Here is a 26,199-nt window from a genome sequence, read left to right on the forward strand (position 1 = left end):
ATCTGCCCCGACAGCGACCACAACACAAAGGCTCTTTTCAGAGCCACCAAATCCTCCCACAAATGAGCCGAGTCCTGAACGGTCCCTCTTCTGCGCGTATTCTCCGTGTAGGAAGCGCAGGCACGGCCGATCAGTTAATAGACGGCGGCTGCTGCTTCAGATATTGTAGGTGATCAGCGATATTAGTTATTAAAGGACGGGGTAAAGTGTGTACAGTGCACAGCCCAGGTCTGTGGTTGTGGATATGCGGTTCCTGTACAGCACAAAGTAAATGGGGTGGATCTGCAGGAACGCGGTCACTAAGGAGTTAATGGAGTAAAAGTAATCGGTGATTGGTCGGTTCCTGAGCACGGTTCTTTAGGTTGATGTTTTGTGGTCATTTACCGATCCGGTGGATTTGAAATTGCTGCTCGCGCTCCCGAGGATCATAACCGATCACAATCTGCTGTCGCACGCGCTGGGTCCTAGTGCCGCCTTCTCAGTCCTGCGGCTTTAGGTTGTTTTCTATTTTTCTGATCGGAGATCTCTGCGCTTAGTTTCTGTTAATAACCTCATTTGTCCCCCAGATCGGTTAAGGCGCCTTTATGTGAATCTATTCTGCCTGACACTGATCTGAGCAGATCCCTCCGTGTGCTGCGATGGTCGCTACAGATCACATTTGTGGTGGGTCGTTATGTAATTCTGGAATATTTGACTTTTCCCATCTTCTCCAGGGCTGGACCCGCAGGGGGACTGGTTACATGCAGCTCCCTGCTCTGAGGGACTGGTAATGGCCGGCACCACGTGTAATGATGAGTGACTGCCGGGGAGCAGATGAGTTCTCTGTAGATCATTGTCCCTAAAATATACTTTTATTCTACTTTCTAACATTTGGCAGAAGCTGGAAACTAGCAACAGAAATAACAATGAAAAAAATCTAGATGACCAACAGATCGAGCAGCGGCGCCGAGATTAGAAGAATAGAGAAGCGGGAAAATAAGAGCACAATAAGCGGGAAATTCAAAATTAGCAACTGTTCTGTGCTCAACCAATCAGAGACTAAAGGGAGGAGCTAACTGTAAATTCAGTACCAGAAATCTCGCCCCGGAAACGCGTCATCTCTGCGGTTCTCGCTCCGGTCCGCTCACTCTCTATATAAAGGAAGGACTCTGCGCCGATCAGTCATCGTGTTCTGCTGACTACGTGGAAGATGTCTGGTCGCGGCAAAGGAGGGAAAGGTCTCGGGAAGGGCGGCGCCAAGCGGCACAGGAAGGTGCTCCGTGATAACATCCAGGGCATCACCAAGCCTGCCATCCGCCGTCTAGCTCGCAGAGGAGGCGTCAAGCGCATCTCTGGCCTCATCTATGAGGAGACTCGCGGTGTCCTGAAAGTCTTCCTGGAGAACGTGATCCGTGACGCCGTCACCTACACCGAGCACGCCAAGAGGAAGACCGTCACCGCCATGGACGTGGTGTACGCGCTCAAGCGCCAGGGCCGCACTCTCTACGGCTTCGGAGGTTAATTGTGTTCTGTCCTCACAACCCAAAGGCTCTTATCAGAGCCGCCCACATCTCAGTGAGAGGCTGCACCTGACTGCTCGGACCTGACTTCTGCGCTCCCTTGGTGCTATCGCTGTAATGCTGGTACAATGCTCATCAGTGCCGACTTCTCCGCATACTACGGGGTCGGAAATCTTACATTGTGGCGGATGGTAATTCTGACACTGCTCCGCGGTCCCGGTACCGTCCTCTGATGCTGTGTGGGCGGATGGTTCTGTTGCTCTTATCAGAGCCGCCACATTGATAAGAACAAGCTGTGATCTCCGCTGTGTGATGCGGCATCTGCTGTAATATGCGCCACCGGCGGCTAAACCGGAAGATCATCGGATGGAATATCCACAGCTATATACATTTATATTTCAGCACTGGGCACTTACTGCACTATACCGCTGTATCACAGTGTGCAGCACTATATGGGGGTACAAAGAACTGTTCGGAAAGATGCATTACTGTATAGAGGTGATTATTCGTATTCACATGTAAAGCGCCATGGAATATATGGCGCTATAAAAATGTATAATAATAATAAAAAATATTTCTACATGGAAGGTTCACAGCTGTATGTGGGGATTTCTGCATTACAGGGGGCATACAGCGGTATACAGATGGGCACTGCATTGTTATATGGAGGTATACAGAATTACACGGGGTTCCCAGCACCATCTGGAGACATTACTGCAATATACGGAGTGTAACATGTCGGCGCTGCACTGTAACTGTCTGCATAATGTGGCACAATCATTTGTCAGTAAGTTGTAGTATATGGGGGTACTGTGCACTATACAGATGAATAGCAGCACTATATTGGAGTATACTGCAGCACATGAAGGGTAAACAGAGCTACATGAACACATAGAGCACTATATGAGGGTGCACTGCGGTATATGGCGCTTCACAGCACTATTTAGATGTATTCAGCATTATATGTGCTTTACAGCGCTATATGGAGGGTGCTGAAAAGCGAAATATCAGCTGCAGAACCACCAATGAGCTGCAGTGGGCGGAGCGTAAGACGGTCCCATTGGTCACATGACTTCATCACCCAATAGCACGGCGGTCTGACAGCAGCGCTCATCTGCATGGCCGGGCTATCACTTCCTCCCCGCAGAGCTGTATGATCAGAGCCATCACTTCCTCCTCGCAGAGCTGTATGATCAGTTCTCGGACTTGTAATGATTTTAATATAACAGACGCTGGTCGCAGTTTCAGGATGGGGGGTGGGGTGATCTGATGATAATGCGGGAGCTGCAGTGTACAGCGCTATATACGGGGACATTTCAGCACAGATACACCAGCTGCTCCAGCAGCGGCAAATAATCAATAAGCGCCTCAGAAAAGTGGGGTCGAGATAACACTGGTATAGCCCCCCTATTAATATTACCCAGATGTCTCGGGTTATAAGGACAACTCCAATAAACATACAAAACCAAAGAAAGGAGTGAACCAGTCCCACAAAACATAATACAAATCAATAATGCTTTATTATTACAGAAAATTATATCCACAAAAATACATAAAACACATAAATCCAGTAAACTGCTGTCATAGCAAATATAGAAGGAAATCAAGAAGGGAACATACCGGTAAGCTGGATAGCCTACAGGGGAACTAGTACATCCACAGGGAAGCACATAACAACAATAACTGGTCAAACACATCAACCCTTATTGGCCACTTTATTTCATGAAAGAACCAGTGGAGCGCAGGGGGCGTGTTTCCCAGAGACCAATGAGGACGCGCACCGGAGCATAAATACCCTGCTCCCGCCGCTGTGCTCATCACATCTGTGCACGACACGTCTATACAGAGTCATGGCCAGAACTAAGCAGACCGCTCGTAAATCCACCGGAGGGAAAGCTCCCCGCAAGCAGCTGGCCACTAAAGCCGCCAGGAAGAGCGCTCCCGCCACTGGTGGAGTGAAGAAGCCGCATCGTTACCGGCCGGGAACAGTCGCTCTCCGTGAGATCCGCCGCTATCAGAAATCCACCGAGCTGCTGATCCGTAAGATTCCCTTCCAGCGCCTGGTGAGGGAGATCGCCCAGGACTTCAAGACCGATCTGCGCTTCCAGAGCTCGGCCGTCATGGCTCTGCAGGAGGCCAGCGAGGCTTATCTGGTGGGGCTGTTCGAGGACACCAACCTGTGCGCCATCCACGCCAAGAGGGTCACCATCATGCCCAAAGACATCCAGCTGGCCCGCCGGATCCGTGGGGAGAGAGCTTAGATCTGCCCCGACAGCGACCACAACACAAAGGCTCTTTTCAGAGCCACCAAATCCTCCCACAAATGAGCCGAGTCCTGAACGGTCCCTCTTCTGCGCGTATTCTCCGTGTAGGAAGCGCAGGCACGGCCGATCAGTTAATAGACGGCGGCTGCTGCTTCAGATATTGTAGGTGATCAGCGATATTAGTTATTAAAGGACGGGGTAAAGTGTGTACAGTGCACAGCCCAGGTCTGTGGTTGTGGATATGCGGTTCCTGTACAGCACAAAGTAAATGGGGTGGATCTGCAGGAACGCGGTCACTAAGGAGTTAATGGAGTAAAAGTAATCGGTGATTGGTCGGTTCCTGAGCACGGTTCTTTAGGTTGATGTTTTGTGGTCATTTACCGATCCGGTGGATTTGAAATTGCTGCTCGCGCTCCCGAGGATCATAACCGATCACAATCTGCTGTCGCACGCGCTGGGTCCTAGTGCCGCCTTCTCAGTCCTGCGGCTTTAGGTTGTTTTCTATTTTTCTGATCGGAGATCTCTGCGCTTAGTTTCTGTTAATAACCTCATTTGTCCCCCAGATCGGTTAAGGCGCCTTTATGTGAATCTATTCTGCCTGACACTGATCTGAGCAGATCCCTCCGTGTGCTGCGATGGTCGCTACAGATCACATTTGTGGTGGGTCGTTATGTAATTCTGGAATATTTGACTTTTCCCATCTTCTCCAGGGCTGGACCCGCAGGGGGACTGGTTACATGCAGCTCCCTGCTCTGAGGGACTGGTAATGGCCGGCACCACGTGTAATGATGAGTGACTGCCGGGGAGCAGATGAGTTCTCTGTAGATCATTGTCCCTAAAATATACTTTTATTCTACTTTCTAACATTTGGCAGAAGCTGGAAACTAGCAACAGAAATAACAATGAAAAAAATCTAGATGACCAACAGATCGAGCAGCGGCGCCGAGATTAGAAGAATAGAGAAGCGGGAAAATAAGAGCACAATAAGCGGGAAATTCAAAATTAGCAACTGTTCTGTGCTCAACCAATCAGAGACTAAAGGGAGGAGCTAACTGTAAATTCAGTACCAGAAATCTCGCCCCGGAAACGCGTCATCTCTGCGGTTCTCGCTCCGGTCCGCTCACTCTCTATATAAAGGAAGGACTCTGCGCCGATCAGTCATCGTGTTCTGCTGACTACGTGGAAGATGTCTGGTCGCGGCAAAGGAGGGAAAGGTCTCGGGAAGGGCGGCGCCAAGCGGCACAGGAAGGTGCTCCGTGATAACATCCAGGGCATCACCAAGCCTGCCATCCGCCGTCTAGCTCGCAGAGGAGGCGTCAAGCGCATCTCCGGCCTCATCTATGAGGAGACTCGCGGTGTCCTGAAAGTCTTCCTGGAGAACGTGATCCGTGACGCCGTCACCTACACCGAGCACGCCAAGAGGAAGACCGTCACCGCCATGGACGTGGTGTACGCGCTCAAGCGCCAGGGCCGCACTCTCTACGGCTTCGGAGGTTAATTGTGTTCTGTCCTCACAACCCAAAGGCTCTTATCAGAGCCGCCCACATCTCAGTGAGAGGCTGCACCTGACTGCTCGGACCTGACTTCTGCGCTCCCTTGGTGCTATCGCTGTAATGCTGGTACAATGCTCATCAGTGCCGACTTCTCCGCATACTACGGGGTCGGAAATCTTACATTGTGGCGGATGGTAATTCTGACACTGCTCCGCGGTCCCGGTACCGTCCTCTGATGCTGTGTGGGCGGATGGTTCTGTTGCTCTTATCAGAGCCGCCACATTGATAAGAACAAGCTGTGATCTCCGCTGTGTGATGCGGCATCTGCTGTAATATGCGCCACCGGCGGCTAAACCGGAAGATCATCGGATGGAATATCCACAGCTATATACATTTATATTTCCGCACTGGGCACTTACTGCACTATACCGCTGTATCACAGTGTGCAGCACTATATGGGGGTACAAAGAACTGTTCGGAAAGATGCATTACTGTATAGAGGTGATTATTCGTATTCACATGTAAAGCGCCATGGAATATATGGCGCTATAAAAATGTATAATAATAATAAAAAATATTTCTACATGGAAGGTTCACAGCTGTATGTGGGGATTTCTGCATTACAGGGGGCATACAGCGGTATACAGATGGGCACTGCATTGTTATATGGAGGTATACAGAATTACACGGGGTTCCCAGCACCATCTGGAGACATTACTGCAATATACGGAGTGTAACATGTCGGCGCTGCACTGTAACTGTCTGCATAATGTGGCACAATCATTTGTCAGTAAGTTGTAGTATATGGGGGTACTGTGCACTATACAGATGAATAGCAGCACTATATTGGAGTATACTGCAGCACATGAAGGGTAAACAGAGCTACATGAACACATAGAGCACTATATGAGGGTGCACTGCGGTATATGGCGCTTCACAGCACTATTTAGATGTATTCAGCATTATATGTGCTTTACAGCGCTATATGGAGGGTGCTGAAAAGCGAAATATCAGCTGCAGAACCACCAATGAGCTGCAGTGGGCGGAGCGTAAGACGGTCCCATTGGTCACATGACTTCATCACCCAATAGCACGGCGGTCTGACAGCAGCGCTCATCTGCATGGCCGGGCTATCACTTCCTCCCCGCAGAGCTGTATGATCAGAGCCATCACTTCTTCCCCGCAGAGATGTATGATCAGAGCCATCACTTCCTCCTCGCAGAGCTGTATGATCAGTTCTCGGACTTGTAATGATTTTAATATAACAGACGCTGGTCGCAGTTTCAGGATGGGGGGTGGGGTGATCTGATGATAATGCGGGAGCTGCAGTGTACAGCGCTATATACGGGGACATTTCAGCACAGATACACCAGCTGCTCCAGCAGCGGCAAATAATCAATAAGCGCCTCAGAAAAGTGGGGTCGAGATAACACTGGTATAGCCCCCCTATTAATATTACCCAGATGTCTCGGGTTATAAGGACAACTCCAATAAACATACAAAACCAAAGAAAGGAGTGAACCAGTCCCACAAAACATAATACAAATCAATAATGCTTTATTATTACAGAAAATTATATCCACAAAAATACATAAAACACATAAATCCAGTAAACTGCTGTCATAGCAAATATAGAAGGAAATCAAGAAGGGAACATACCGGTAAGCTGGATAGCCTACAGGGGAACTAGTACATCCACAGGGAAGCACATAACAACAATAACTGGTCAAACACATCAACCCTTATTGGCCACTTTATTTCATGAAAGAACCAGTGGAGCGCAGGGGGCGTGTTTCCCAGAGACCAATGAGGACGCGCACCGGAGCATAAATACCCTGCTCCCGCCGCTGTGCTCATCACATCTGTGCACGACACGTCTATACAGAGTCATGGCCAGAACTAAGCAGACCGCTCGTAAATCCACCGGAGGGAAAGCTCCCCGCAAGCAGCTGGCCACTAAAGCCGCCAGGAAGAGCGCTCCCGCCACTGGTGGAGTGAAGAAGCCGCATCGTTACCGGCCGGGAACAGTCGCTCTCCGTGAGATCCGCCGCTATCAGAAATCCACCGAGCTGCTGATCCGTAAGCTTCCCTTCCAGCGCCTGGTGAGGGAGATCGCCCAGGACTTCAAGACCGATCTGCGCTTCCAGAGCTCGGCCGTCATGGCTCTGCAGGAGGCCAGCGAGGCTTATCTGGTGGGGCTGTTCGAGGACACCAACCTGTGCGCCATCCACGCCAAGAGGGTCACCATCATGCCCAAAGACATCCAGCTGGCCCGCCGGATCCGTGGGGAGAGAGCTTAGATCTGCCCCGACAGCGACCACAACACAAAGGCTCTTTTCAGAGCCACCAAATCCTCCCACAAATGAGCCGAGTCCTGAACGGTCCCTCTTTTGCGCGTATTCTCCGTGTAGGAAGCGCAGGCACGGCCGATCAGTTAATAGACGGCGGCTGCTGCTTCAGATATTGTAGGTGATCAGCGATATTAGTTATTAAAGGACGGGGTAAAGTGTGTACAGTGCACAGCCCAGGTCTGTGGTTGTGGATATGCGGTTCCTGTACAGCACAAAGTAAATGGGGTGGATCTGCAGGAACGCGGTCACTAAGGAGTTAATGGAGTAAAAGTAATCGGTGATTGGTCGGTTCCTGAGCACGGTTCTTTAGGTTGATGTTTTGTGGTCATTTACCGATCCGGTGGATTTGAAATTGCTGCTCGCGCTCCCGAGGATCATAACCGATCACAATCTGCTGTCGCACGCGCTGGGTCCTAGTGCCGCCTTCTCAGTCCTGCGGCTTTAGGTTGTTTTCTATTTTTCTGATCGGAGATCTCTGCGCTTAGTTTCTGTTAATAACCTCATTTGTCCCCCAGATCGGTTAAGGCGCCTTTATGTGAATCTATTCTGCCTGACACTGATCTGAGCAGATCCCTCCGTGTGCTGCGATGGTCGCTACAGATCACATTTGTGGTGGGTCGTTATGTAATTCTGGAATATTTGACTTTTCCCATCTTCTCCAGGGCTGGACCCGCAGGGGGACTGGTTACATGCAGCTCCCTGCTCTGAGGGACTGGTAATGGCCGGCACCACGTGTAATGATGAGTGACTGCCGGGGAGCAGATGAGTTCTCTGTAGATCATTGTCCCTAAAATATACTTTTATTCTACTTTCTAACATTTGGCAGAAGCTGGAAACTAGCAACAGAAATAACAATGAAAAAAATCTAGATGACCAACAGATCGAGCAGCGGCGCCGAGATTAGAAGAATAGAGAAGCGGGAAAATAAGAGCACAATAAGCGGGAAATTCAAAATTAGCAACTGTTCTGTGCTCAACCAATCAGAGACTAAAGGGAGGAGCTAACTGTAAATTCAGTACCAGAAATCTCGCCCCGGAAACGCGTCATCTCTGCGGTTCTCGCTCCGGTCCGCTCACTCTCTATATAAAGGAAGGACTCTGCGCCGATCAGTCATCGTGTTCTGCTGACTACGTGGAAGATGTCTGGTCGCGGCAAAGGAGGGAAAGGTCTCGGGAAGGGCGGCGCCAAGCGGCACAGGAAGGTGCTCCGTGATAACATCCAGGGCATCACCAAGCCTGCCATCCGCCGTCTAGCTCGCAGAGGAGGCGTCAAGCGCATCTCCGGCCTCATCTATGAGGAGACTCGCGGTGTCCTGAAAGTCTTCCTGGAGAACGTGATCCGTGACGCCGTCACCTACACCGAGCACGCCAAGAGGAAGACCGTCACCGCCATGGACGTGGTGTACGCGCTCAAGCGCCAGGGCCGCACTCTCTACGGCTTCGGAGGTTAATTGTGTTCTGTCCTCACAACCCAAAGGCTCTTATCAGAGCCGCCCACATCTCCGTGAGAGGCTGCACCTGACTGCTCGGATCTGACTTCTGCTCTCCCCTGGTGCTATCGCTGTAATGCTGGTACAATGCTCATCAGTGCCGACTTCTCCGCATACTACGGGGTCGGAAATCTTACATTGTGGCGGATGGTAATTCTGACACTGCTCCGCGGTCCCGGTACCGTCCTCTGATGCTGTGTGGGCGGATGGTTCTGTTGCTCTTATCAGAGCCGCCACATTGATAAGAACAAGCTGTGATCTCCGCTGTGTGATGCGGCATCTGCTGTAATATGCGCCACCGGCGGCTAAACCGGAAGATCATCGGATGGAATATCCACAGCTATATACATTTATATTTCCGCACTGGGCACTTACTGCACTATACCGCTGTATCACAGTGTGCAGCACTATATGGGGGTACAAAGAACTGTTCGGAAAGATGCATTACTGTATAGAGGTGATTATTCGTATTCACATGTAAAGCGCCATGGAATATATGGCGCTATAAAAATGTATAATAATAATAAAAAATATTTCTACATGGAAGGTTCACAGCTGTATGTGGGGATTTCTGCATTACAGGGGGCATACAGCGGTATACAGATGGGCACTGCATTGTTATATGGAGGTATACAGAATTACACGGGGTTCCCAGCACCATCTGGAGACATTACTGCAATATACGGAGTGTAACATGTCGGCGCTGCACTGTAACTGTCTGCATAATGTGGCACAATCATTTGTCAGTAAGTTGTAGTATATGGGGGTACTGTGCACTATACAGATGAATAGCAGCACTATATTGGAGTATACTGCAGCACATGAAGGGTAAACAGAGCTACATGAACACATAGAGCACTATATGAGGGTGCACTGCGGTATATGGCGCTTCACAGCACTATTTAGATGTATTCAGCATTATATGTGCTTTACAGCGCTATATGGAGGGTGCTGAAAAGCGAAATATCAGCTGCAGAACCACCAATGAGCTGCAGTGGGCGGAGCGTAAGACGGTCCCATTGGTCACATGACTTCATCACCCAATAGCACGGCGGTCTGACAGCAGCGCTCATCTGCATGGCCGGGCTATAAATTCCGCCGCTCTGGGAGGCGCAGGATCATTATTCTTCTCACTTGTGCTGAGACCGGTCTCATCATGCCTGATCCCGCCAAGTCTGCGCCTGCGCCCAAGAAGGGCTCCAAGAAAGCCGTGACCAAGACTCCGAAGAAGGACGGCAAGAAGCGGAGGAAGAGCAGGAAGGAGAGCTACGCCATCTACGTGTACAAGGTGCTGAAGCAGGTGCACCCCGACACCGGCATCTCCTCCAAGGCCATGGGCATCATGAACTCCTTCGTCAACGACATCTTCGAGCGCATCGCAGGTGAAGCCTCCCGCCTGGCTCACTACAACAAGCGCTCCACCATCACCTCCCGGGAGATCCAGACCGCCGTGCGCCTGCTGCTGCCCGGAGAGCTGGCCAAGCACGCCGTGTCCGAGGGCACCAAGGCCGTCACCAAATACACCAGCGCCAAGTGATCGGCTCCGTGCTCTGCTCCTCACCCCAAACACTTAGATAGGAGAAAAAAGGATCATCCCCGCGCTGCCGCATGAAGAATTTCAAAAATTGTAGAGGTTTCAACGTGGTTTATTCTACGCGTTTCAGGGTTCAGGTGACCCCTTCATCAGGACATACCACAAATATTGTACAATATTTGTGGTATGTCCTGATGAAGGGGTCACCTGAACCCTGAAACGCGTAGAATAAACCACGTTGAAACCTCTACAATTTTTGAAATTCTTCATGCGGCAGCGCGGGGATGATCCTTTTTTCTCCTATCTAAGTGTGTGCTTCAATCAGGTCCTGCACTGACCTGTGGATCTGCAGCAGCCGCCATTAATATATGTCCTTCCTTCAATCTCACCAGGTGAGTAGTTCTCTTGGTGGGCAACTTTGTGTAACGTTTGATAAGACCCTATTTGCGCTTTTGTGTCTCCCTCTTTTCCCTCACCCCAAAGGCTCTTCTAAGAGCCACCCACAGCCTCGCTATAAGAGCCACCCACAGCCTCGCTATAAGAGCCACCCACAGCCTCGCTATAAGAGCCACCCGCAGCCTCGCTATAAGAGCCACCCGCAGCCTCGCTATAAGAGCCACCCGCAGCCTCACTATAAGAGCCACCCGCACCCTCACTATAAGAGCCCCCCACAGCCTCACTATAAGAGCCACCCACAGCCTCGCTATAAGAGCCACCCACAGCCTCGCTATAAGAGCCACCCACAGCCTCGCTATAAGAGCCACCCGCAGCCTCGCTATAAGAGCCACCCGCAGCCTCGCTATAAGAGCCACCCGCAGCCTCGCTATAAGAGCCACCCGCACCCTCACTATAAGAGCCCCCCACAGCCTCACTATAAGAGCCACCCACAGCCTCACTATAAGAGCCCCCCACAGCCTCGCTATAAGAGCCCCCCACAGCCTCGCTATAAGAGCCACCCACAGCCTCGCTATAAGAGCCCCCCACAGCCTCGCTATAAGAGCCCCCCACAGCCTCACTATAAGAGCCCCCCACAGCCTCACTATAAGAGCCACCCACAGCCTCACTATAAGAGCCCCCCACAGCCTCACTATAAGAGCCCCCCACAGCCTCACTATAAGAGCCACCCACAGCCTCACTATAAGAGCCCCCCACAGCCTCACTATAAGAGCCACCCACAGCCTCACTATAAGAGCCCCCCACAGCCTCACTATAAGAGCCACCCACACCCTCACTATAAGAGCCCCCCACAGCCTCACTATAAGAGCCCCCCACAGCCTCACTATAAGAGCCCCCCACAGCCTCACTATAAGAGCCCCCCACAGCCTCACTATAAGAGCCCCCCACAGCCTCACTATAAGAGCCACCCACAGCCTCGCTATAAGAGCCACCCACACCCTCGCTATAAGAGCCCCCCACACCCTCACTATAAGAGCCCCCCACACCCTCAGAGCCACCCACAGCCTCACTATAAGAGCTGCGGCTTCTCCGGTGTCCTCTCCCGTCTCCCCGATGTGTCTGCTCGCACCGCCCGGGGCTCTGCACCTGGTGATGAGGGAGATGGGGAGAAAACCTCAGGAATAATAATCTGGGCATTTCTCAGCGAGTTGCTGTGTATTCAAGGACTTCTCTTATTTAACCCCTTGCTGCACAGATCTCGGCATTCTGGGGGAACATTTATTATGATTCCTGTTCTCCACTTGCTGTGATGTGCCCGTGTGTCTGACATGGAGACGATCAGATCGTCCCTTTCCCATCACAATCAATATTGTGGAGACGATATACTGGTCAGGGACGTATCCTACAAGAGACATTTCAGGGAAGACCAATTCTGCCCTTCCCAGCAGATCCCACCATGTCTCCCCATTATAGATCAGTCCTACGGCTGCAGGCAGGAGGTCAGTGATGGGAAATGTACGATCATGTGTAGATCCTCATAGTCTATAATCTTGCGAGCAGGGCCCTCATTCCTCTTGGTATCTATTTTGAACTGTGCTTTCTGTTATGCTGTAATATCTATTGTCTGTACAAGTCCCCTCTATAAATTGTAAAGCGCCGCGGAATATGTTGGCGCTATATAAATAAAATTATTATTATTAAGATTGCTGAGAGTTCCCTGCTCAGAACATTACCCTGTGGTGTCGGGATCTCACAGGTCAGACAGTTACATTATCGGTGTCACATCCTCCTCACAGGATCCCTGCTCAGTTACTGATCGTCCTTCTGTTCTATCACTTTTTCTCCCCCGCTTCATCCAGTGTCAGGACTGGCGTCTCTCGGGCAATATATCCACATGTAGAAGCTCCGAGAATGAGGAGGGGAACAACGATTCTTAGGAGAAATATCCCAATATAATCGCAGGATAAGATCCTCTAGCACCGGATGTAATGATGAATAACGAATGTCACAGATCTCGGAGGAGACTGTTCAGGGTGACAAACGGAGAAGCCAAAAACAAGAGTCAGACCCAAACATCAACCACCATCAGCAAAAATGAAAATAGTGGGTCCATCAATGATCGGGTGCCACCATGTGCCCGGAAAGCAAAGGGTTAATATAACATGAGATAAAATCACTGCAGTGCAGAGAGCTCCGATCACAAATCTGACTGTAAGATGCCCAAGTACTGGTGACCTCATCATAGCACAAATGTCACTAATGCCGGGAATATAAGGACTGATCTCCTGCAGAAGAGCCAGGAAAAAAGAGCAAGTGGGATGAGTCCTGGGGTTAATGGAATGTTCTCTGTGGAAACCGAAGATCCTGAGGACGGGGCCGGTGTCGGGCTGTGTCTATGCCGGTGTGAGATCCCCTGTGCGGCTGCCTGTAATATCCGCAGTGGTCACAGCCTGGGCAGTGTCCGTTATATCCTCCTGACATATACTGGGGCGGTGTCTGCTCCCTTTACTATTTTTGATCTCCCGTCATTCATCTTGGAACTGGTCCGCTGACGTCGTGTGATGCGGTCTCTTCATATTGATCTATAAAATATAACACGGATTTACAGGGGAACAGGCTGTACAGTAATATTCTCCTGATCAGATCCGTGTGGGGTGAATAGGGCAGCAAATATTCACAGGGGATGTGGCTGTGTGAGGCAGCTGGATAGACGGACGCCCTGTGTACCGGGTACGGAGACTCCTGTGTGATGACCACGTCCCGGACACTAATGTTTCGGATGGATGGCGCCTCTGAAGACTATTATAACCTCCCCAGAATAATAATGGCCACCGATAAGAAAACCGATCCCCGTGTTTGGGGGCAGACAGATGGGAGGACAGGACCCGGTATTATCGGTGATCGCCCCTCCAGCAGAGGGGCCGGTAATAATCCGACGGACAAAGAACAGAGATTGAGCGGGAAATTCAAAACCATCAACGGATCTGCAATAAGCCAATGAGCGAGAGACATCCGCAGGCGCCGACCAATCCCAGATACAGGAATATCCGCCTCCATTTAACTCTTTAGTGGCCGTGTGTGCTGACCCCCACTACACACTCGCTTTACAGATCCGGCGACTTCCCCCACCCGAGACCCGGCAGCGTCACATCAGGCTCCGGGCAGAACATAGGAGACTTGTCTCAGTCAGGCTGTGATAGGATCAGCGCGGACACCACAGGGGATCTGCACAGGATAATAAGCGGGTGAGAGAGGAGCCTCCTCCTGTGCAGATGGAGCGGAGGAGAAGCACTGACAGGGATTAACCCCTCACCCGCCCGACTGTCATTGTAATTTATTGCTGATAGCAGTCACAAATTCAACAAGTGCAAACTACAAATCAACAGAATATTTCTGCATTTCCTTCTGCTCCATGACAAATATCTGTTTTCACCCCTTATCTATTCTGTTCAAAACAAACGTTTTCTATTGGGTGAGAAACTCATTTGAGCAAGGAGCAGTAATAAGCTCCGCCCTCGGCAGCTCATTGGCGGTTCCTCAAGACTCTTCCTGATTGGCAGCTTCAGATTCATCCAATGACAGGAGAGGAGGGCGGAGCAGCAGACTATACAAGGCGACACAACACGGTCTCTTCTCCATACGATTTTCTGTCTTTAGTTATCGGCATCATGTCTGGACGCGGCAAACAAGGAGGAAAGGTCCGTGCTAAGGCCAAGACCCGCTCATCCCGGGCAGGACTGCAGTTCCCAGTTGGCCGTGTGCACAGGCTTCTCCGCAAGGGCAACTACGCTGAGAGAGTCGGCGCCGGCGCTCCGGTCTATCTGGCCGCTGTGCTGGAGTATCTGACCGCTGAGATCCTGGAATTGGCTGGCAATGCTGCCCGGGACAACAAGAAGACCCGCATCATCCCCCGTCACCTGCAGCTGGCGGTGCGCAATGACGAGGAGCTGAACAGGCTGCTGGGTGGGGTGACCATTGCCCAGGGGGGCGTCCTGCCCAACATCCAGGCGGTGCTGCTGCCCAAGAAGACCGAGAGCAGCAAGGCGAGCAAGAGCAAGTGAGCGCTGCCGCCAATCTCTACCAAACCAAAGGCTCTTCTAAGAGCCACCCACACCGTCACCACAAGAGCCGGCGCCGCCTATCTCGGGGGTCCTCACGTGAGGCTGATGGTACATACACCATTGACGCCACCAGTTCGTGTGTTGGTGCACATATCCACAGAATAATAGGAGATGAATGGGTCAATCCCACACGGAGTCTCAGACCCTCAGGTGGAGTATTATTATTTATTATATTTGTTCCATGGCGCTTTACATGTGAGGAGGGGTATACATAATGAAAACAAGTACAATAATCTTAAACAATACAAGTCATAACTGGTACAGGAGGAATGAGGACCCTGCCCACGAAGGCTCACAATCTACAAGGGATGGGTGAGAATACAGTAGGTGAGGGTAGAGATGGTCATGCAGCGGTTTGGTCGATCGGTGGTAACTGCAGGTTGTAGGCTTGTCTGAAGAGGTGTGTCTTCAGGTTCTTTTTGAAGGTTTCAATGGTAGGCGAGAGTCTGATGTGTTGTGGTAGAGGGTTCCAGAGTAGGGGTGATACGCGAGAGAAATCTTGTATACGATTGTGGGAAGAGGAGATAAGAGGGGAGTAGAGTAGGAGATCTTGTGAGGATCGGAGGTTGCGAGTAGGTAAGTACCGGGAGACGAGGTCACAGATGTATGGAGGAGACAGGCTGTGGATGGCTTTGTACGTTAGGGTTTTATAGTGGAGTCTCTGGGCAATGGGGGGCCAGTGAAGGGATTGACAGAGGGGAGAGGCCGGGGAATAGGGGGGGACAGGTGGATTAGTCGGGCAGCAGAGTTTAAAATAGATTGGAGGGGTGCGAGAGTGTTAGAGGGGAGGCCACAGAGCAGGAGGTTGCAGTAGTCAAGGCGAGAGATGAGGGCATGGACTAGGGTTTTTGCAGATTCATGGTTGAGGAATGAACGGATTCGGGAAATATTTTTGAGTTGAAGTCGGCAGGAAGTGGAAAGGGCTTGGATATGTGGTTTGAAGGAGAGATCAGCATCAAGGATTACCCCGAGGCAGCGAGCTTGTGGGACTGGGGAGAGTGGGCAGCCATTTACTGTAATGGATAGGTTCGTTGGGGGGGGGTCGCTTGAGATGGGGGAAAGATGATGAATTCTGTTTTGTCCATGTTAAGTTTCAGAAATCTAGCGGAGAAGGATGAAATAGTGGACAGACATTGAGGGATTCTGGTTAGAAGGGAGGTGATATCTGGTCCAGAGATGTAGATCTGTGTGTCGTCAGCATACAGGTGATACTGAAAGCCATGAGATTCTATGAGCTGTCCCAGGCCAAAGGTGTAAATGGAGAAGAGCAAGGGCCCAAGGACTGAACCTTGTGGGACTCCGACAGATAGGGGGCGAGGTGAGGAGGTGGTGTGTGAGTGGGAGACGCTGAATGTCCGGTCTGTTAGGTATAATGAGATCCAGGATAGGGCCAAGTCTGCGATGCCAAGGGAGGAGAGGGTTTGTAATAATAGGGAATGGTCCACTGTGTCAAAGGCAGCCGACAGGTCGAGGAGGACAGAGTAGTGTCGCTTGCTCTTGGCGGTTAAGAGGTCATTGGTGACTTTAGTTAGGGCAGTTTCGGTGGAATGGTGTGACCGGAAGCCAGATTGTAGGCGGTCAAAGAGGGAGCAAGAAGAGAGATGGGAGGACAGTTCAAGGTAGACGTGTTGTTCCAGTAGTTTTGAGGCAAAGGGGAGAAGTGATATAGGGCGATAGCTAGATACAGAGGATGGGTCAAGAGAGGGCTTTTTGAGGATAGGTGTGATTGAGGCATGTTTAAAGCTTGAGGGGAAAACACCAGTTGTTAGTGATAGGTTGAAGAGATGGGTTAGGGTTGGGATGAAGATTGTGGTGAGGTGTGGGATGGGAGTGGGTCAAGTGCACAGGTGGTGAGATGCGATCTTGAGAGTAGAGTGGAGAGTTGATCTTCTGTAATGGTGGAGAAGTTGGTTTTGGAGGTGGAGGGCTGGGAAATCGGGAGGAAGAGCTCTGGGGGTTTTTGACCAAAACTGTCTCTAATACTATCAATCTTCTGCTTGAAAAATGAGGCAAAGTCTTCAGCAGAGATAAGTGGGGAGGGAGGAGGTGCTGGGGGACGGAGGAGAGAATTGAAGGTGTTGAATAACTGTTTAGGGTTGTGAGAGAGAGAGGAGATGAGAAGTAGGTTTGTTTAGCTGTGGCGAGTGTGGTCTTGAAAGTAGTGAGGGACTGTTTGAATGCGATGAAGTGCTCGTTAGAGTGGGATCTTTTCCATCTGCGCTCAGCAGCCCTGGAAGCTCGCCTCAGTTCTTTGGTCAGGCTGGTGTGCCAGGGCTGTCTATTGATTTTGCGAGCTTTGGTATGTGTAAGTGGGGCAGCAGATTCCAAAGCTAGAGCTATTGTGGTGTTATATAGAGCAGCAGCGTCATCCGCATTGTGTATGGAACTTATGCCTGTGAGGGGGAGGAGGGATTCAGAGAATGAGTGTAGGTCAAGATGTTTAATATTTCTGCGAGGGTGTGAAAGTTTGTGGGGTGGGGATTGTAGACATGGAGTGGAGAGAGATGAGAATGTGAGAAGGTTGTGGTCAGAGAGTGGAAGAGGTGAGTTAGAGGTGTTAGATAGAGAGCAGAGGCGGGTGAAGATGAGGTCCAATGTGTGACCGTCTTTGTGAGTGGCTGCAGAAGACCATTGAGTGAGGCCGAAGGAGGAAGTGAGAGTTAGAAGTTTAGTGGCAGCTGAGAGGGAAGTGTCAATGGGGATGTTGAAGTCACCCATGATGATAGTGGGGATGTCCGCAGAAAGGAAATGAAGTAGCCAGGTGGTGAAGTGGTCAAAGAAGATGGTGGCTGGCCCTGGGGGGCGGTAAATGACAGCCAGTTGGAGGTTGGTGGGGGAATAGATGCGCACAGAGTGCACCTCAAAGGAAGGGAGGGTAACAGAGGGTGGCAGTGGGATTGGGGTGAAGGAACAGTTATCTGACAGGAGAAAACCAACTCCTCCGCCATGTTTGCTGCTGGGGCGGGGTGTGTGGGAAAGGTGGAAGCCACCATAAGAGAGTGCAGCAGGGGAGACTGTGTCAGAAGGGGTGAGCAAGGTTTCGGTGATGGCGAGGAAGGAAAGTTTGGTAGTAACAAAGAGATCATGGATGTAGGAGAGCTTGTTGCAGACAGAGTGGGCGTTCCACAGAGCTCCTGTTAGTGGGACTGGGGAGGCGGGGGATGTGCAAATGGGTATAAGGTTAGAGAGGTTACGGACGTTTGTGCTAGAGCGAGTGTCGTCTGCGAAGCTCGCAGGAAATGTCCCCTCATTAGTGTCTGATACTCCGCGCTGAGGTCTACATGTAGTTAGGACGTGCCGGAGTATCGGACTGGGCGGGTGATTCTCCTCATCAGTGACGGCGCCTTCTCTGGGAGGACAGGACTCCGCGCTGTTCCGGGTGTGACCGGATTGTGATCTCCGCTATCAGCAGTGACCGGTAACAATCCTTCCGAGATTATGAGCAGGAAATTCAAATCTCCCAACGGATCCTGTGATCAGACAATGAGCGGGCAGCCTTGGGAAAGCTCAGCCTTGAAAATAGGAAGTTAAATGGAGGAGAGACGTCTACGTACATCAGGCACACATACGTGTCTCCTCCGTTTAACTTCTTATTTCCCGTGTTCCAGCTGATCTTTCATTATCAGAGTATCCACAGATGCGGCACCTTCACCCCAGGCCCCGGTAGCGCTGTGTCCCCTATACACCGCAAACAATGTATACACTGTAAATATATATATATATATATATATATATATATATATATATATATATATATATATACATATATACAGGACAGGGGCTGTAGAGGGCAGAACCAACACCTGTGTTCCCCGTACACTGCACTAACTGGATATATATCTACGTGACAGGACCTCCAATCACTCCGCCGCAGCTGCAGGACCTCGAAGCACATGTACCCGGCTGTCGGATCTGCCCCTCCACAGCTGTTAGATCTGGAAATGCGCTGTCCTGCTGCCAGACCTCCAAACGCACCTGCTCGGCTGTCGGACTTCGAAACACACCGTGACTTTGGTAAAGGTGTTTACGGTTTGGCTAAGGATTCCTATATGTCACAAATATTGGAGATGGGACCGTCCCTACCGTGCCCTTACACTATAGAGCTGCCATCTAGCAGAACCTCAGCTTCCAAATTCAAAACCATCAACGGATCTGTAATCAGCCAATGAGCGAGAGACATCCGCAGGCGCCGACCAATCCCAGATACAGGAATATCCGCCTCCATTAACTCCTTAGTGGCCGTGTGTGCTGACCCCCATTACACACTCGCTTTACAGACCCGGCAGCGTCACATCAGGCTCCGGGCTTTCTCTCTCTCTCGCAGGGAGAGCTGATCAATCCTTCATGTCAGCACCTCTCCAGAATGAGGCTGATGCACTAGATTTTCTCGGCACCGCCATCCGCACGTGGGGTGCTGCTGTAATCCCGTTCATTATCCTCAATTTTCCTCTGCACATCTCCACATCCAGCCAAGTGATCGCTGGGACCAGTATACTAATCAGCATTGCCAATACTTCGATATGTAGCAAAGGAGGAGTGGTGTAAAAATTTGGGGGGCATTTTGAGGGCAACCCAAACGTTGTGCCCCACCAAAAAATGCCCCGGTTGACCCAAAACATTCTGAAAAAAATTACCACACACTCTTAAAGTGTTCCTCTACACACCCTGCGAATTTGTGGTCGACAGACCCAAGCCGGGCTGAGCAGTGACCCTGCGCACCATAGACTTCAATGGGCAGGGTCACTTTGGGGAGTCTCTGCTCAGCCCAATTTGTGGCTATCAACCACACATTTTCAGGTTGTGTAGCGTACCCGTAGCTCTAGTAGACCAGTGCTGTAAAAATTTGGGGGACATTTTGAGATCACCCCAAAAATATGCCCCCCCCACCCCCAAACTTCTGAACAAATTACCCTACACTCTTGAATTGTTCCTCTACACACCCTGAAAATGTGGGGTTGATAGGCACAAATCAGGCTGAGCAGTGACGCTGTGCGCGATAGGCTTCAATGGGCAGGGCAGCTTTGGGGGGTAACTGCTCAGCCCAGATTGGGGCTATCTACCTGAAATTTTCATAGTGTGTAGAGGAACAATTCATTAGTTGGGCTATTTTTTCAGAATTGTTAGGTTAATTGGAAGGAGGCTTTTTTTTTTTTTAGGGGGGGGGGGGGGGGGGCATAACTTTTGGGGTGCCCTCAAAGTGCCACCCTCAATTTTTTACACTATTGGTTCGCTAGGGGTACTCTACACACCCTGAAAATTTGGGGTTGATGGCCCCCACATCGTACAATCAGCTCCCTGTGCGATAGACATTGGAGTAAAGGTCCCTGTGATGGAGACAAGAGCCGGGAACAGGAGGAACGAGCTCCCGCAGCAGATTTATCTCCCCGGTACACAGTGAGGTGCAGATCGGGAGGACGGCGGCGATGATCCTAATCTGAAAGAATGTTTCGGCACTCAAAATTTATATGCTTGAAAAAAATAAAATTTTATTGGAGATATATGTTTCAGAAAATCGTTGTAACGTTTCGGTCATAACATTGACCTTCGTCAAACTGGAGTACATAAAACAGAAAGAGATAATATCTTAATATAATACAATCAGTGTCCATCAAAAATGGAAATACAGTATTGAACCAAAATTCATATCAATAAAAATACAAAAGAATATTTTTGGAAAAAAGAGAACAGTTCTAGTCTGGTCTAGATAAGACGTTAAATCGGTGATGATTAGCTGCAGAACAGTTTCACATAGATTTAATATAAATGTTATATGGCATAATATATGTTCTGATAATAGGTTTACACAGGACAATTGAGATCACATTAGTCATGATTTTTTTTTATATATCAGATGTCTCCAATTCTGAGAGGAAATATTGAAAAAAACAACCAAGTAAAAACAGAAAATAAAAAATAAAAAAAGGAAAGAAAAAAATAGATGGACTTAGGTCTTACCAAGTATATTAAACGTGCATAATCATGTGTGCGGTCCTATTTATCTCTGTGAGTGGGAAAGGACCATCTATGTCCTAATCCTAAAGAAACGGAATACCTAATTGTACTAAACTGGTATATCAAGATAGGTGATATTCACAATCAGAAACATCGGACAGGTGATTGCAATCAGCCCCCGATGTGGATCATCTACTGATGTGGAACACGTGTCCCCCCCAATACTCTGCACTTATGGGGTACAGTGATATCACAGGTCAGGGAGGGGGCAGTCAGCGGAGGCCGTCGCCTGTGTTACCCTTCTGGGTTCTCAGCAGCTCCAGCTCGTCCCCACATCGTACAATCAGCTTCCTGTGCGATAAACATTGGAGTAAAGATCCCTGTGATGGTGACAAGAGCCGGGGACAGGAGGAACGAGCTCCCGCAGCAGATTTATCTCCCCGGGTACACAGTGAGGTGCAGATCGGGAGGACGGCGGCGATGATCCCGGGATATTCTCTCCGCTCTTTCCCGGCATCTCTGCTAGTGACGGCTACAAATGGCCGGTGGAGATGTTGGAGAAGGGGAGGCGACGGAGGAAGCGCGCTCTGCTGTCCGGTGTTAGCCGGTAAAGGGCTTTTATCCCGGGCAGGGAAGCACAAGGGGAGAGCGGAGCTTAACCCGGACTCAGCTGGGAGGAGGCGGGGCCTGTGTCCAGTGTCAGCCAATAGAAGCTCAGGACGGTGAAGCTCAGCAGCCAATCAGTGCGCAGTAAGCCTGTACATATAACAGGCGCCTCCAGCTCCGGCCTCAGTATTTTCCTTCCTATCAAGAAGTATTTTCGTTTTGCTTCTGCAGCACATGATGGCAGAGACCGCGCCAGCCGCCGCTCCCCCTCCCGCAGAACCGGCCGCCAAATCCAAGAAGCAGCCGAAGAAATCCGCCGCCAAGAAGAGCAATAAACCCTCCGGCCCCAGCGTCTCCGAGCTGATCGTGAAAGCCGTGTCCGCCTCCAAGGAGCGCAGGGGGGTGTCTCTGGCCGCCCTGAAGAAGGTTCTGTCTGCCGGAGGATACGATGTAGAGAAGAACAACAGCCGCCTGAAGCTGGCCGTCAGGTCTCTGGTCACCAAGGGCGCCCTCCTCCAGGTGAAGGGCAGCGGCGCCTCCGGGTCCTTCAAGCTGAACAAGAAGCAGGAGACGAAGGATAAAGTGGCCAAGAAGAAGCCAGCAGCTGCGGCCAAACCCAAGAAACCCGCTGCTGCCAAGAAAGCCGCCAAATCTCCGAAGAAGCCCAAAAAGGCTCCGACCGCGGCCAAGAAGAGCCCGAAAAAGGCCAAGAAGCCCGCAGCTGCCAAGAAAGCGGCCAAGAGCCCCAAGAAGCCGAAAGCCGCTCCCAAGCCCAAGAAGGTGACGAAGAGTCCGGCTAAGAAGGCGGCCAAACCCGCCAAGAGTCCGGCTAAGAAGGCTGCGAAAGCCAAGAAGCCCGCGGCTAAGAAATAAGCTGCAGCCCCTGTTCTGTTACCACAAAGGCTCTTATAAGAGCCACCACCTCCTCCCCGCAGAGCTGTATGATCAGTGCCACCACCTCCTCCCCGCAGAGCTGTATGATCAGTGCCATCACCTCCTCCCCGCAGAGCTGTATGATCAGTGCCACCACCTCCTCCCCGCAGAGCTGTATGATCAGTGCCACCACCTCCTCCCCGCAGAGCTGTATGATCAGAGCCATCACCTCCCCGCAGAGCTGTATGATCAGAGCCATCACCTCCCCGCAGAGCTGTATGATCAGAGCCATCGCCTTCTCCCCGCAGAGCTGTATGATCAGTGCCACCACCTCCTCGCAGAGCTGTATGATCAGTGCCACTTTCTCCCCGCAGAGCTGTATGATCAGAGCCATCACCTTCTCCTCGCAGAGCTGTATGATCAGAGCCACCTTCTCCCCGCAGAGCTGTATGATCAGTGCCACCACCTCCTCGCAGAGCTGTATGATCAGAGCCACCTTCTCCCCGCAGAGCTGTATGATCAGAGCCATCACCTCCCCGCAGAGCTGTATGATCAGAGCCATCACCTTCTCCCCACAGAGCTGTATGATCAGAGCCACCTTCTCCCCGCAGAGCTGTATGATCAGTGCCACCACCTCCTCGCAGAGCTGTATGATCAGAGCCACCTTCTCCCCGCAGAGCTGTATGATCAGAGCCATCACCTTCCCGCAGAGCTGTATGATCAGTGTCACCACCTCCTCGCAGAGCTGTATGATCAGTGTCACCACCTCCTCGTCGCAGAGCTGTATGATCAGAGCCACCTTCTCCCCGCAGAGCTGTATGATCAGAGCCATCACTTCCTCACCGCAGAGCTGTATGATCAGAGCCATCACCTCCCCGCAGAGCTGTATGATCAGAGGTATCACCTTCTCCCCGAAGAGCTGTATGATCAGTGCCACCACCTCCTCGCAGAGCTGTATGATCAGAGCCACCTTCTCCCCGCAGAGCTGTATGATCAGAGCCATCACCTTCTCCCCGCAGAGCTGTATGATCAGAGCCACCTTCTCCCAGCAGAGCTGTATGATCAGTGCCACCACCTCCTCGCAGAGCTGTATGATCAGAGCCACCACCTCCTCCCCGCAGAGCTGTATGATCAGAGCCATCACCTCGCCGCAGAGCTGTATGATCAGAGCCATCACCTTCTCTCCGCAGAGCTGTATGATCAGAGCCACCTTCTCCCCGCAGAGCTGTATGATCAGTGCCATCACCTCCTCGCAGAGCTGTATGATCAGAGCCACCTTCTCCCAGCAGAGCTGTATGATCAGAGCCATCACCTCCTCCCCGCAGAGCTGTATGATCAGAGCCATCACCTCCTCCCCGCAGAGCTGTATGATCAGTGACACCACCTCCTCCCCGCAGAGCTGTATGATCAGAGCCATCACCTTCCCGCAGAGCTGTATGATCAGTGTCACCACCTCCTCGCAGAGCTGTATGATCAGTGTCACCACCTCCTCGTCGCAGAGCTGTATGATCAGAGCCACCTTCTCCCCGCAGAGCTGTATGATCAGAGCCATCACTTCCTCACCGCAGAGCTGTATGATCAGAGCCATCACCTCCCCGCAGAGCTGTATGATCAGAGGTATCACCTTCTCCCCGAAGAGCTGTATGATCAGTGCCACCACCTCCTCGCAGAGCTGTATGATCAGAGCCACCTTCTCCCCGCAGAGCTGTATGATCAGAGCCATCACCTCCTCCCCGCAGAGCTGTATGATCAGAGCCACCTTCTCCCCGCAGAGCTGTATAATCAGTGCCACCACCTCCTCGCAGAGCTGTATGATCAGAGCCACCACCTCCTCCCCGCAGAGCTGTATGATCAGAGCCATCACCTCCCCGCAGAGCTGTATGATCAGAGCCATCACTTTCTCTCCGCAGAGCTGTATGATCAGAGCCACCTTCTCCCCGCAGAGCTGTATGATCAGTGCCATCACCTCCTCGCAGAGCTGTATGATCAGAGCCACCTTCTCCCAGCAGAGCTGTATGATCAGAGCCATCACCTCCTCCCCGCAGAGCTGTATGATCAGAGCCATCACCTCCTCCCCGCAGAGCTGTATGATCAGTGCCACCACCTCCTCCCCGCAGAGCTGTATGATCAGTGCCATCACCTCCTCCCCGCAGAGCTGTATGATTAGTGCCACCACCTCCTCCCCGCAGAGCTGTATGATCAGTGCCACCACCTCCTCCCCGCAGAGCTGTATGATCAGAGCCATCACCTCCTCCCCGCAGAGCTGTATGATCAGAGCCATCACCTTCTCCCCGCAGAGCTGTATGATCAGAGCCACCTTCTCCCCGCAGAGCTGTATGATCAGTGCCACCACCTCCTCCTCGCAGAGCTGTATGATCAGAGCCACCACCTCCTCCCCGCAGAGCTGTATGACCAGAGCCATCACCTCCCCGCAGAGCTGTATGATCAGAGCCATCGCCTTCTCCCCGCAGAGCTGTATGATCAGTGCCACCACCTCCTCGCAGAGCTGTATGATCAGTGCCACTTTCTCCCCGCAGAGCTGTATGATCAGAGCCATCACCTTCTCCTCGCAGAGCTGTATGATCAGAGCCACCTTCTCCCCGCAGAGCTGTATGATCAGTGCCACCACCTCCTCGCAGAGCTGTATGATCAGAGCCACCTTCTCCCCGCAGAGCTGTATGATCAGAGCCATCACCTCCCCGCAGAGCTGTATGATCAGAGCCATCACCTTCTCCCCACAGAGCTGTATGATCAGAGCCACCTTCTCCCCGCAGAGCTGTATGATCAGTGCCACCACCTCCTCGCAGAGCTGTATGATCAGAGCCACCTTCTCCCCGCAGAGCTGTATGATCAGAGCCATCACCTTCCCGCAGAGCTGTATGATCAGTGTCACCACCTCCTCGCAGAGCTGTATGATCAGTGTCACCACCTCCTCGTCGCAGAGCTGTATGATCAGAGCCACCTTCTCCCCGCAGAGCTGTATGATCAGAGCCATCACTTCCTCACCGCAGAGCTGTATGATCAGAGCCATCACCTCCCCGCAGAGCTGTATGATCAGAGGTATCACCTTCTCCCCGAAGAGCTGTATGATCAGTGCCACCACCTCCTCGCAGAGCTGTATGATCAGAGCCACCTTCTCCCCGCAGAGCTGTATGATCAGAGCCATCACCTTCTCCCCGCAGAGCTGTATGATCAGAGCCACCTTCTCCCCGCAGAGCTGTATGATCAGTGCCACCACCTCCTCGCAGAGCTGTATGATCAGAGCCACCACCTCCTCCCCGCAGAGCTGTATGATCAGAGCCATCACCTCCCCGCAGAGCTGTATGATCAGAGCCATCACCTTCTCTCCGCAGAGCTGTATGATCAGAGCCACCTTCTCCCCGCAGAGCTGTATGATCAGTGCCATCACCTCCTCGCAGAGCTGTATGATCAGAGCCACCTTCTCCCAGCAGAGCTGTATGATCAGAGCCATCACCTCCTCCCCGCAGAGCTGTATGATCAGAGCCATCACCTCCTCCCCGCAGAGCTGTATGATCAGTGACACCACCTCCTCGCAGAGCTGTATGATCAGTGCCACCTTCTCCCCGCAGAGCTGTATGATCAGAGCCATCACCTTCTCCC

The 26,199-nt window shown here is 51.4% G+C and overlaps 5 protein-coding genes across 5 annotated transcripts; all 5 read left to right on the plus strand.

Moving 5' to 3' along the window:
• Positions 1–3,349: 3,349 nt before the first annotated feature.
• Positions 3,350–3,760, plus strand: LOC138646138 (histone H3-like). Its single transcript, XM_069735601.1, has one exon. It carries the CDS (start codon positions 3,350–3,352, stop codon positions 3,758–3,760), a length of 411 nt encoding a protein of 136 aa, XP_069591702.1.
• A 3,385-nt stretch (positions 3,761–7,145) lies between these two features.
• LOC138646139 (histone H3) lies at positions 7,146–7,556 on the plus strand. Its single transcript, XM_069735602.1, has one exon. The coding sequence runs from the start codon at positions 7,146–7,148 to the stop codon at positions 7,554–7,556; it is 411 nt and encodes a 136-aa protein (XP_069591703.1).
• A 2,661-nt stretch (positions 7,557–10,217) lies between these two features.
• LOC138645933 (histone H2B 1.2) lies at positions 10,218–10,633 on the plus strand. Its single transcript, XM_069735410.1, has one exon. The coding sequence runs from the start codon at positions 10,253–10,255 to the stop codon at positions 10,631–10,633; it is 381 nt and encodes a 126-aa protein (XP_069591511.1). The 5' UTR covers positions 10,218–10,252.
• Positions 10,634–14,669: 4,036 nt separating this feature from the next.
• On the plus strand, positions 14,670–15,087 carry LOC138645934 (histone H2A type 1). Its single transcript, XM_069735412.1, has one exon. The coding sequence runs from the start codon at positions 14,695–14,697 to the stop codon at positions 15,085–15,087; it is 393 nt and encodes a 130-aa protein (XP_069591513.1). The 5' UTR covers positions 14,670–14,694.
• Positions 15,088–21,896: 6,809 nt separating this feature from the next.
• LOC138645935 (histone H1C-like) lies at positions 21,897–22,601 on the plus strand. Its single transcript, XM_069735413.1, has one exon. It carries the CDS (start codon positions 21,940–21,942, stop codon positions 22,576–22,578), a length of 639 nt encoding a protein of 212 aa, XP_069591514.1. The 5' UTR covers positions 21,897–21,939; the 3' UTR covers positions 22,579–22,601.
• The last annotated feature ends 3,598 nt before the right edge of the window (positions 22,602–26,199 follow it).

The sequence above is a fragment of the Ranitomeya imitator genome, chromosome 7 (assembly GCF_032444005.1).
Source record: "Ranitomeya imitator isolate aRanImi1 chromosome 7, aRanImi1.pri, whole genome shotgun sequence".
In the NCBI taxonomy this organism is placed as follows: Eukaryota; Metazoa; Chordata; class Amphibia; order Anura; family Dendrobatidae; genus Ranitomeya; species Ranitomeya imitator.

Coding starts and splice junctions, on each gene's coding strand:
- LOC138646138 (XM_069735601.1), top strand. CDS start 3,350: ATGGCCAGAACTAAGCAGACCGCTCGTAAATCCACCGGAGGGAAAGCT.
- LOC138646139 (XM_069735602.1), top strand. CDS start 7,146: ATGGCCAGAACTAAGCAGACCGCTCGTAAATCCACCGGAGGGAAAGCT.
- LOC138645933 (XM_069735410.1), top strand. CDS start 10,253: ATGCCTGATCCCGCCAAGTCTGCGCCTGCGCCCAAGAAGGGCTCCAAG.
- LOC138645934 (XM_069735412.1), top strand. CDS start 14,695: ATGTCTGGACGCGGCAAACAAGGAGGAAAGGTCCGTGCTAAGGCCAAG.
- LOC138645935 (XM_069735413.1), top strand. CDS start 21,940: ATGATGGCAGAGACCGCGCCAGCCGCCGCTCCCCCTCCCGCAGAACCG.